This window comes from Condylura cristata, unplaced genomic scaffold (genome assembly GCF_000260355.1).
Source record: "Condylura cristata isolate star-nosed mole 26May11 unplaced genomic scaffold, ConCri1.0 scaffold00036, whole genome shotgun sequence".
Classification (NCBI taxonomy): Eukaryota; Metazoa; Chordata; class Mammalia; order Eulipotyphla; family Talpidae; genus Condylura; species Condylura cristata.
The window spans coordinates 3,272,075-3,284,948 of record NW_004567137.1 but is presented as its reverse complement, the minus strand read 5'-3'; the positions used below and the strand labels follow the sequence as shown (position 1 = coordinate 3,284,948).

Genomic DNA, 12,874 nt, shown 5'->3' with positions numbered 1-12,874 from the left:
CACCTCCGGGGCAGGCGGGAATCGAACTCATGAGGAAGTGGCTTTAGTTTCTCAGTGCAGTGCTTTAACCCGCTGCGCCACCAGGGAGGGCCTTGGTTACTGTTTTAATCATTACTTCAATGCTGGGGCATTTAGGACCTGATGTGTCTTGAAATTTCTTCTGGCCTTAGATCTTTTTCTTCCTTCCTCTACCTGCTATTGACCATTTATCTATACAAGCTTTCAAAAATAAAACAAAAGCTGCCCAACAAGAATTTAAATTAACTACCCATATACATTATCATACTCATTCACTGCTAATAGTATCATCAGTCATGATCACATCAATAAGAAAACTACAATTTAAGAGATCTAATGATTCCCGAAAATTGCAGGCTATTCAGTTAGGGAGCATTTGCCCTTATCTCCAGATTGTCCTCATGACAGAGAACCAGTGGGCAGATCCATGATCCACAATTTAGCCAGCCACATCCAAATTTCAGTTTGCTCACTAGAAGAGGAGGGAGGAAGGAGTGGGAATAAATTGGGCAGGAGGGCCCATGGTCTGTGGTAAGGACTGTGGATGCTTTGATGGATGACAATGATTAAAACTGGCAGCCTAGATGGGGATCATTACACATTCACCCCACATACACAGCCAACCTCCCCCAAGGAAGAGACTTTGGAGGTCAAGGAAACTGGCCTTCTCTTTTAAACTGAGATATGACTGGAATTTTGTAGACATCAGTAATATTTCTTTGTTTGGTTTGTTTTTTTTTTTTTTTTTTTTTGCCCTTTCCCTGCAGAAGTCCCATCTGCCCATCTATGACAAAGCAAACTGTTTTGTTTTGCTTTGTTTTGTTTTGTTTAGATCAAACACCAATTCAACACAGGAAACTGGTTAAGTTCTACTAACTCATTCAATCTTTCTTTTGAAACTATCATGTGCATTAATTACAGGCTAAAATATACTTTTCTGAAAAATTTATTTTATTTATACATGCAAGAACTGGGGTGTAGGCCAGAGATATGGGAGGGTGGGGAGGGCGAGATGATTCCCCAAAGACAGAGTGGAGAGTAGGATAGGCAGAGCCACTGAAATACACTGCTGAGGGGAGCAGTGAGTGAGACAGGAGAGGTCTGCAGCACCATGTGATCAGCAGCCTGGGCAGGGATAGAAATTGTGCTGCAGTGGCTGCTGATAACTTCATTGCTGAGACTTAACCCCTTGCACCACCAGGGAGGCCCAAAAATATTTTTTTTTATAAAAGGCATACCTTAATACATAATAATAAGCTTTATGGGTCAGGAACAAAGCAAGACTAATAGTGTTGAGCAGGGTAATCGTTCAATCCCTGCAAGGCAATAGGGTTTAAAGCATATCTATAGGGAGCTAAGTTAAAGATGCAAAAGAGAAGGCCTAAACAGGACTTCTCTATCCTCTTAGGGGATCCTTAAAAACCACCACCCATGCTCCCCCCAGCATCTCATGGTGGGAAGCATTCGGGAAAGGCCACACCTGTCCCCTACGCTCACCACAACTGAGTCTCCAGTGACCACAGGACATGACTCTCAGCTCTCAGCAATCTGGCCTGGACTAGTCAAGGGAGGATCAGTGGAGGCCATATCAGAATGATAGGAAAAATGAGCAAGGAAATATCACGCTAAAGTCTGTCCCCAGCAAGAACCTGCATGTTGAAAATGACATCAAGCAAGCAAACCAGTCACCACACTAAAATATCGTGTGTCAACGAGTTACCAACAAACCACATGATATGATAAAAGAAAATAAAGGAAATTTCAGAATTATTTTTTAAAGATTTATTTATTTATGCATAAAGAACTGGGGTACAAGGACAGTGAGAGGATTCATCAGAGACAGTGGGGAGCAGAACAGACAGATGGACATGTACATTGCTGGGGGGGAACAGCGGGCGGGTCAGAGAGGTCAGCTGTGCCATGTGGTCACCTCCAGGGCTGGAGATTGAACTCGCACTGACAGGGCTGTGGCTCGTGTGCAGGGCTGCACTTTAACCCACTGTGCCACCAGCAAGGACCTTCAGAATTACTTTTAAATAAGTGTTTTCAGTTGTCAAAGAGTTTAAAGAGTGAAATTACATATCCAGAAAGAGGGCAGAAATGAAATAGGTGGATGTGCAGAAGCAATATCTGAAAAATAAAGTTATAATCCTTTAAGTAAAAATGAAATTCATAAACTGCACAGATTTTAAGCAAATTAGTGGTTTCAAAGGCAGCATCAAGAAAATTAATCTATAAAGTAGCAGAGACTTTAAAAGGCAAAGGCAAACTGTAAAAGGAAAGGCAAGAGATAAAGAGGATGACTTAATAGGACCTCACAGGTCACTAGTAAGATTTCAAAAGTGAGAAGAGCTCCCTCGCCCACCTGTGACCATGCAGGGACCTCTCCTTTTCCTAGTAAACCTGTCCTTTAAATGAAAAAAAAAAAAAAAAAAGGAGAGAAGATAACATAAATAAGTTGTATTTGAAGGAACTAGTTGAAATATTTTCAGAATTAAGAAAGACACAGTATTCAGACATCAAGTGTCAGGAGGAAAAATGAAAATAAAACTTCCCTGTCTGGGCCCTCCCTGGTGGTGCAGCGGGTTAAAGCACTGCACTGAGAAGCTACAGCCACTTCAGCATGAGTTCAATCCCCTCCTGCCCAGAGGTGACCACATGGCTTGGCAGACCTCTCCGGACCCGCCTGCTGCTCCCCTCAGCAGTGTACTTCATCAGTCGACCTGTTCTGCTCCCCTCTCTGTCTCTGGTGAATCCTCTCACTGCCCCTGCACTTCTGTACCCCAGTTCTACATGCATAAATAAATCTTTAAAAGAAATTAAAAAAGGGCTGCCATAAATACAAGCAATCATTAGGAACCCTGCAGAGAGCAGAATCAGGTGAACAAAATTGAAGGGAAAGCAATATTGTTCCAGACAAATAATCACATGGACCAGCTGTAGGAGGCGTGGCGTTCCAGATTCTCAGTTTCTGTCCTGGGCCTCTGGGCTAACCCTAACGTCTGTACACAGCCTGCAGGACAACACGGCCAGAGACTGTGCTGTCCACAACAGCTCATGCACTTGGCGCTGACAGCCCACAGACACACAGCACAAGCCCAGTAGGAGCAGAATAAAGGCATCTCTGGCTGCTGGACTCAGAGGAGAGTCCTGCCCCCTCTGGACCCTCCAGTGAAACCTGGTGCAGGAAGTCTGTTTCACCATTGCACATACATTGCCACTTTCTCGATTGTGAAGAGCAGTTAACTCCTTCCATCCTCCCTCTCCCCCCAACCCCTGCTCCAACACTCTATTTCACTGGAGCAGCAGAATAACCTCAGAAAATTGCCCAGAAAGACATCTGAGGTTGAGGAGCGTGGGGCCTAACTCCAGAGCGTGCCCCAGAGTCCATTCCTGGAGTGAGTCACGGGATGACAAGCAAGAGGGTGCAACCACCGCAGGCTTTTGGAGACAGATCTGTACATTCTCACTCCTACCCTCTGACCTTTTATCATCCTTCTGAGTTTTGAGTTAAAGAATATCTAATAATAATTTCATTCTCCAGGGGGAAAAAAATGTCAGAGTTGTGAAGTATTTTCAGAAAGAATTTTATACTGAACTCTCAAACAAAGAGAGAATAATACCAATGCATTCAACTATGCCAATAAGCTCTCCTGTGCTGCCAGGCAGCTCTGAATGCATTTGATGGGAAGTGGCTTTTCGGAAATCACTAAGTTAAAATCCATAATTGCCACTTCTTATTTTCTCAGGCTAGACCTTCTCTCTGTGATGATGTTTTCCATTCTACCACAGTAAGGAAGGAAACTAGGAGAATAAAAATGCTTGATCCCTGATCTGTTCAAGTGCAGAACCATCCTTAGCACCATCTTGAGAGGCTGATTCTCGCTGGAGGAAGTAAAGGAAGAAGAGCCACTTTGTGCGGGTTACAGCCAGCAACACTGGAGTGCCCCTGATCTGAAGCTCTATTTGTCCTTTTCTTCAAGAATAAATTCACTCTTAGTAAAGGAGACTTATTAAATGAGGCTGAGTAAATTTTTGTGCCTATGTGAGAGCGACAGCCACCCACAAAAAAATAAAACAAAAAAAAGTATTCATCAAAAGGAAACATTAACAGCTAAAGAGCAGATAAATGTAAAGTACTGTCTAACTGGATTCCATTACCCACCATAATTGAGCTCTGATGTTTAATTATCTGTAACCCTAAAGAAGGGAGCAGTTGCTTCAACTTCTGCCTTTATTCATTTCCTCCAAAGAGCTAGAAGAATGAATAGGCAATAGTTGTTTTCAAGTGCAGGTTTGTTAGGGGACACAGAAGTGACAGCAGTGAGGAAACTAAGAAACAGCTATTCCATTTATTTGCATATTTATGTTTTTCTACTGATAAGGGCAGGAAGAAACAGGTGGGGTTTTGTTCATTTATGTTGTAAGATATAGACCTCAAAGCTCACCAAGCATGTATGTTTAGTATGAAATCGTTATAAGGTGAACACCAAAAAGCCACCCCCAAAGCAAGAAATGGCAAAGTGCAGGAAACCTTCTCAAAATTCTCACCAGTCATAACTCTCCCCTCAAAGGCAACATCACCCTAATTTTTGTGACAATTATTTCTTGCATTTCTTTATAGTTTTGCCAATTGCTCAAGTGCTCCAAAAAACAGAATTTCATTTTGTTGTTTTTTGAACTTTGCAAATAAAATCACAGTGGAAGCAATTGCATTTAGTTCTCACTCAATGTAAAGTTTATTAGACATACCCATGCGGTTACATATAGAGACAGTTCATTTCTTCTCATGGCTGTGCTGTGACTGCACTATGTGATTATACCTACACTGTACTCACCTGTTCAACTAGAGATGAACATTTAGATGGTTTTATTCTAACTAAGACTGGACATTGTTAAGTAGATATTTGGTCCGTGCAAAGGGCCTGCCTTTGGAGAAATATTCAAGAACATTCACTAAGGAGTAGAGCTGGTGAGTCATAGAGTGTTTGCTTGAAAAAGTGTGTTAAGAACACTTAACATCACATTTACCCTCTTTATAACTTTTTAAGTGCACGGTCTAGTATTGCCAGCTGCAGGCGATACTACGATACCACTCACAACTGTATATCCTCCAGCTCTTACTCATTTGTTTAAATGAAACTTTGTATTCACTGAACAGCAGTTCCTCATTTCTCCCTCCCCATCTGTCCTTGGCAACCACCATTCACATCTGTTTCTATGCTTTAGTACATTATGCAGTACTATTATCAACCGATTACTTGCAGACTATTATTAACAGAAGCCAACATCTAGTAAAAAACCTAATGCCCATCGATAGGTGAATGGGTAAAGAAAATGCCACATACAGTTATGCATATGACAAAGACACACATTCTGAGTACTGTGTCACTGGACATTTTAGTCACTGTGCAAAGAACATAGAGTAAAACCACACATCCCAGATGTAAGCATTTGGGCTCCCTCCAGTAGCCTGTTGGGATCACAGCCATATATACAGTCCACTGTTGCCCAAAACATTGTTAAGCCATATATACCTGTATACGCACAGTGGAGGTATATTCAGCCTCAAAAAGGAGGAAATCCTGTCCCATGTGACAACACAGGTGAATCTGAAGGATGTTACTAAGTGACATAAGCCAGCCACAATTTCATTTAAATGAGGCATGTTTACTACTTTAACTTAGCTGATTTTTGTCAAACTATTTTCCAAAGTGCTTCTGCTCATTATCTCACCAATTCTTAGCAGAGGTCCAGTGTATGAATTCCTAGAACCCTCGTAAATAGCTTTCGTTGTTCAAATGGAAAGAGGTGTACACAGGAGAAAGGGAGAGAATGTTTGAGCTCCATCATGCAGGAGACAAGGTGGACTTGAAAACCACATGTGACAGAATCCCCAACCCCTAACCGTGACTTTCCAATGTTCTCACATGTAAAACGAGAATAATGTCCATCACAGAGCTATCTGGGAGGTAAAACAAGGTACATGTGCAATGCCTACCACAGTACCGGACACCTAGTAGACAGGATATAACCCAGCAATCAGTGTCTCCTTCTCTTCCTCCCTGAATTCTAAAATCAGAGTTGACAAGTCAGGTATCTAGTTTCCTGAGGACAAAGGCCTACACCATCTAAACTGCTTTCTGATAAGACAGGTTTGTCTTTTTTTTTTTTTTTGGTGGTGGTGGTGGTACCTGAGCATAGAAATGTGTCTTGAATAAATAAGGACTAAAACCAAACAAACAGCACCTTCTTTTAGAACTTTCAGAATTCAAAACCCAAGCATCAAATCAGGTGCAGCAAAAAGTGCTGCACATCTTCTAGGAAACATTGGATAGAACGATTAGAGAGTAACTAAAAACAACTGTTCCCAAGCCAAGCTAAAATGAACAAAAGTAATATTCCAGTAGCATTCTACATCACTGTGAATGACGTGAAGCAAGGTCACTGCTCCGGAGAGGATTCTAAACATTTCCTGAAGACCAGACGTACCCCTGAGGCTTGCTGTAAGAGGTAAGTGCATACTCCTGACAATTTAAGAGCCATTATAAAAAGTCACTGACCTCCTTTCATTCTGAGTGATGGTGCCATTCTCCAGCTTTTTCACGGTGGTCGCCAGCACCTTATTTGCATCATTGGCAAAGTCTAGATCTCGGACCTCAGACAGTGGAACAGACACGATGGCAAAGGCTTCCTTATCCTCTTTCGTTTGGCAAGTTCCAATCTGCAATGTTTTTCCAGTGAGGTTAGTTGCCATTGTCTTTTCATAATTGTGCACTACTCTTTGAGGACTAATACATCTTAGCACTATTCAAGAAATGGAAGATGGAAACAAATACTCTGAACATGTGGCAGCCACTAGCGGAAGACACATGGATTCTCCACGCCCACGTTCTGTCCTTCTCCCAAAGCCAGCTGGAAAGGAATCCCTTTCTCACTGGCCATCAGTTTCAGTTTCAACAAAAGGGAGAAAATATGCTCCCCGAATCTGCCCCACATCATGCATCACTGCCTGCAGCACCCAAGCCATTTAGTTCTAGCTACCTGTACCCTGCCAGATACCAGGCATGATGGGATTAACTGCAGTCATCTCCAAAATAGATCTTGAGGATGAATTTTCAGGTACATGCCAGTTACCCACCCCCAAACCTAGTCACAAAACTAAACCATTGTCAGCATCACTTACCTTCAGCATAACAGGTCTCTCTTCATCTGTGTCTATGGGGATACTCGTACTAGTTACCCATGTATTGGTACATAAATGCCTTAACCGAACATATGAGTTCCTAGAAGCAAAATAAAAAACAGATTATAAAAATTACCGCACTTGCCTATTAACACATTTCACAGTTTTGTATGTGGTATGAATAGAAATGTACTTTAGGCTAGTGGCTGACATCACCAGAGATCAGTTTGGTTTAAGCGAACATTCTAAACCACAGACTATTTCGTAGTTCACAGAATTATTACCTGGACCACTGCTTCTCAAAGTGTGGTCCCTGGGCCAGCAGTAATCAGCATCACCTGGAGACAAGTCAGAACTGCAGTTCTGAGCCTTCATCCCAGTCCACCAAACCAGAATAGCTTGGAAGGTGGAGCCCAAGCATGAGTATCCTGACAGGCTCTGCAGGCAATACCACTGCAGATGAGGTGCATCCACAGGGGAACTGACCAGCTCAGTCCAAACTGCTGTCTAGAGTGAGCCTCTGCAGTATGTCTGCCTGCAGGTGTAACTGGAGTCTACCTTAGCCACTCATGGGTTCCACATTGTGCATGCACCTCACTAGGATTTATTTATGAACTCAAATCAATGCCGGGATGCTTTGCAGTCATTCTCAGACTTGCACAGAGCGACAGAAGCCTAGGATCCTGCCTTCTTGTTTCAGCTTTCACACTAGAAACAGGTTGTCTTTTGCATGGTCTATTTAATGGCACAGTTTCAAAATATCTGTGCTTTTTGTTGGTTGAGTTGGTTATTTGCAGTAGTCTCCAAGCGTGATGCCCAAGTGCTGTCCAATGTTATAAGAGCACGGCTCTGATATGATATAGAAAAAGGACTCAAGTGAGAAAAACTTGATGCAGGTGTGAGTTATAGTGCTGATGGCTGAGTTCAGTGCTACAGCATCAGCAGTATAGACTAACTAAGGTGTCCTTCAGCAGAAATGCTCATAAGGTCCTGTGTTGGCTGATTGACCACTGTACCCAAAGGCTCATGGGAGCTTCATTATGTATACACCCCATAAGCACCTAGTCAACATTTGCTACTTCAGTGTACAACAAATAGAAAAGCCCACTGTTTACAAACAGCGAGGGAGCATTTTATCCAATGCAAGTGATATCCATTCTAGAGAGCCTTTTAATTATCACTATTTCTTTAACAAGAAGTATCTATTAGAGGAAAATACTTCAGCATGTTTCCTCCCATTTCATTTTCCAGTTCATGTCCTGATGCTTAGAACACTCGTCCTAGATAGGCAGTTGGTCCTTCAGATCTTTTCAGGACACGAGTGCCCTGAATCTAAGTTGTTGCATATGATCACTCTTTCCTAACAGGACTTGCCCCACTCTGCAATTTTTCTCCAAAGCATTTTCATGATCTGACCTTAGACTTGTTTCTTGACTTATCTCCCTCACTTATTTGAATGTAAACACATAACCAGCTTACTCACTGCTGTCTTCCCAACGCTGAGAGAAGTACCTGGGAAGGCAATCACTGTTCATTTAATACTTGTGGACTGAATGACTGATGAAATGAGTGAACAAAAATCTGATATAATAAAAAATAAGTGATATGATTTAATAGAAATGCATCTGGATTATTTTGCATTTTAGTAACAGAAGGTCAGCTATGTAAAAAGAATGAATAATTTTCAGGAGCTTTTCAGAATTTCTTTGGTGCTATGTAGTTTAAATTCAGTGGGCCCTTGAACAATCCAAGGGTCTGAGCTACAGACCTTTGTGCAAGTCTGCAGATAGTAAAATAAAGCATGTTTTCTTTGATAAAGGCAATATCTAGTCTATTTCACAATAAACTAGAAAAAATGTTATATTAAAATCTTAAGGCAATCATCCTAAAGGTCTTTATGATTGTCTTCAGTTTGAGTAGATGAGGAAGAGTGGAAAAAATTCATGTATATGTGGTCTGGTCCGTTCATGCTGTCCAAGGGTGAGCTGTATTATAATAATAAAGCTAACTACGCTTATCTACTTATGAAAGAGACAATTTTCACACATTTTTTCCAACTATACTTGCTCCTTTAATATCACATTAAGTTATTAAAGTTACAATTTCAATTCCTTACCAACCAGAAAGATTATTTAAGGAGCCATTATCTTTTACTCAAAACTTTTTTTTTTTTCTTTGTTTACCTTGGAACCAGGCAATCAGCTCTCTGAAGAGTTGTGGCATCCAGTTCAAAAAGAGACGCAATGTCATTTCCATGTGGAACTGAGACCAGAGTGTACATGATCTTCTCCCCTGCCTGGCGTTTCTTCTTTGAACTTGGAAGATCTCCCTCTCTCTGTTGAAAAGGTACAAGGTTATTTATTTTTATCAATTTTTCTTAATAAACTCTCCAATTAATTGGGGTATGAATTTTAACTTTGCATGTTATTTCTCTATTGGGGTTAATACAGCTGTGTATTTCAGATCATCTCAGAAAGAGCAGCTCAGATCTGACAGCTTTTGAGATCATTATTACCAACAGCGGTAAGTCACACACTCCTGGGGGTGGGTTCTGGATGTCTCATCAAGTCATGAAGAGTCACAAGAATGGGGCAAAGGGTTAAAGCACAACACTATGCTGCTACTCGCAGCCACTGTAACATGAGTTCAATCCCCAGCCAGGGAGCTGACCCACATGGCGCAGAACTCTCCCATCTCATCAGCTGCTCCCCTCCGCAGTGTATTTCAGTCAATCTGCCTGTTCCATTCCCCACTCTGTCTATGATGAATCCTCTCACACCCTCCCCCCCACCCTACTCCCCTACACACACCTCTGGCCCCCAGCTCTTGTATGCATAAATAAATAAAATTTTTAAAAAGAATCATGAGTGAGGGTTCCTGGGCCTCCCTGGTGGCACAGGTTAAAGTCTCAGAGCTATCAACTATCTAGCCACTGTGGCATGAGTTCAAACTCCAGCCAGGAAGCTGATCCACATGGCGCAGCAGACCTCTCCTGCCTCACCCACTGCTCCCATCAGCAGAGTATTTTGGTCAGTCTGTCTATTCTGCTCCCCATTCTGACTCTGGTGAATCCTCTCAACCCCCATACCTCTGGCTTATACCCCAGCTCTTATATTCATAACTACATAAAATAAATCTTGAGGGGAAAAAAAAGAGTTAAAAGTAGCTTTTCTTATATCAAACCTATTATGCAAGTAATTTTTTACATTACACAGTTAAAACAGAGAGAAGAAACTGTGTGGAATCTAGTTTTCATAAATTAAAGAGTCAGCTAGGCAGTGTTTCAGGGCCCCTCCCCAACAGCTAATTGGGACATGAAGGAGTCAATAACAACATTCTATTCACTTCATCAGTTTATTCCTTTAGATCCCAGAACACCCTACAATTGTGTTACAAGTGAAGTAAAATAAAATCTTCATAAGCAGAAGTCTTCATGAGTTTCCTAATAACATGAAACTCAGTCATAATGTCAGTCCACCCCTACCAGTTTAAGTAGGCAAAAGCACAAGATTAATGATTGTGTATTTTTACTTGAACTTCCTACAGTCCCAAAATCCCATGGAAGAAACTGACATACAAGGAACCAAAATGTGATATAGCAAATACAATATAAACTTGATAATTAAGTATCTAAAAACAATTACTATATATACTTATTAAAGTAAGTAAAAAACTGAAAATGAGAAAGGCTGTCATTTTATCATCTGTGAGCTTGAAAGATTTTTCCTAAATAAAGCTCTGGCAGCAGCCAGAGATGTGAAATTATATCACCTGGAATGTATTCCTTTGGGTCTCAAAATACTTCGGTTTTTAATTATTCTTATTCAAATTTAGATAGCCTTTGTAGTTTATTTCTTTACTCCATTTCAACTCTCATAGTGGGTTGAGAGAAAAATCCTAAAGCAGAGGACTGATTGCAATAAACACTAGGAAGGGAAAGAAGTAGAAAAAGGAAATGTGGGTGATATACTAGGAAAACAGGAGGGAGCAAGAAAAGGCCCATGTTTAGTCTTACTGCTAGAAATTTAGGGAAAAGTCTAAAGTATGTGCTACTTAATATGGGCTAAGTACTGAATTAGATATTATTATCCTACTTCTACAGATAAGTCAGCTACAGATGAGTAAGCTTGGCTCCGGAAGTCAAGCTCACAGAACTATGATAGGGTAGAACTAAAACCCAAACTAGTTACAGCTTATTTCACATTTCATACTCTTAATTAGTATGCCACAGTGAGGGCACAGTAATCAATAAACTTCTAGAAAATCATTAGCGAAAAACTTGGAAAGATAAACTTAACTGACTCTGTATATTTGCCTTTTTTCTATCTACTTTTTTGAAAGCCTATTGCTGGATGTACTTTTTTTGGGGGGGGTGGCTAAAAGAAAGCAAAGTGCTAAGACAATTCATTAGGAAAGGTATCATTTTAAAAAAATTAAACAGTGCTGGGGCCCTTCCCTGTGGCACAAGGGGTTAAAGCACAACACTATGAAGCTATCAGGAGCCACTGAGTCACAAGTTGGATCTCTGGCCAGGGAGGTGACCCACAAGGCACAGTAGACCTCTTCTGTCTTGCCCTCTGCTCCCCTAACAGCAGTGCATTTCAGTCAATCTGCCTATTCTGCTCCCTACTCTGTCTCGGGTGAATCCTCTCACCACCCCCCCCCCACGCCCCCGCACCTGTGGCCTATATCCCAGTTCTTGTATGCATAAATAAATATTTTTTTAATTAAACAGTGGTAAAAACTGCATGCCAAAATGAAGTTAGGTCCCAGCCTTACAACGTAAAAAGCATCTACATAGAAGAGCCAAGACTATAAAACTCTCAAAAGGCAATGAAGGGTAAATCATGTTACCCATGGTAAGCAATGGTTTCTAACTCATGACACACAAAGCACATACAAAAAAGAAAACAATTTTTAATAGACTTCATAAAAAAAAGACTTTTATACTTCAAAGGAAACCATCAGGAAAATAAGAAGGCAATGCAACCACGTGAGGTTTATCCTCGCTATACAAATCTGGTGCAACACTGGAAGATTAATTCATTCATAGACTAAAGAAGGACACCCACATAATCATAGTGATAGATGCAGAAAAAAGTATTTGACAAAATCCCAAAACCCATTCATGATAAAAACTTTCAGCAAACTAATAGAGAAGAACTTCCTCAATGTGATAGGGAACATCTACCCAAAAAAAACTGTAACTGACATCATTACTTACAAGGCAGGAAACTGGAACCTTTCCTGTTAAGATGAGGAATAAGGTCCCCCATTAGCACTCTTTTGCAATATCATACTGGAAGTCCCATACAGTAAGACAAATGAAAACAAAAGTTCTGTAGATTGGAAAGGAAGAAATAAAATTTTGTTTGCAATTGACAGAAATATCTGTATAGAGAATCTAAAAGAACCAAAAAAAAAAATCCTAACCCTAGTAAGTGATTAAAGCAAAGTTGCAGGAAACAAGGTTAATATATAACAGTAAGTTGCTTTCCTATGTACCAGTAACAAACAGTGGGACTTGCAATAAACACTCATGATACCATTTATACAGTATCCAAAATATAAATACTTAGGTATTAATCGAACAAAACATGTACATGGTCTATATGAAGAAAACTAGAGAAATGCTGATGAAAGAGATCAAAGAGCTAAGTAAATACAGTT

General features: G+C 40.7%; 1 protein-coding gene across 1 annotated transcript in view; it reads right to left on the bottom strand.

Moving 5' to 3' along the window:
- Positions 1-12,874, bottom strand: part of ITPR2 (inositol 1,4,5-trisphosphate receptor, type 2) — a 450,179-nt gene that overhangs the window by 322,835 nt on the left and 114,470 nt on the right. The window contains exons 11-13 of the mRNA XM_004693199.2: positions 9,388-9,539; positions 7,205-7,304; positions 6,582-6,742 (exon numbers count right to left, since the gene is read on the bottom strand). Of these exons, the coding sequence (XP_004693256.1) occupies positions 6,582-6,742; positions 7,205-7,304; positions 9,388-9,539 (413 nt within the window). The remainder of the gene's footprint in view (positions 1-6,581; positions 6,743-7,204; positions 7,305-9,387; positions 9,540-12,874) is intronic.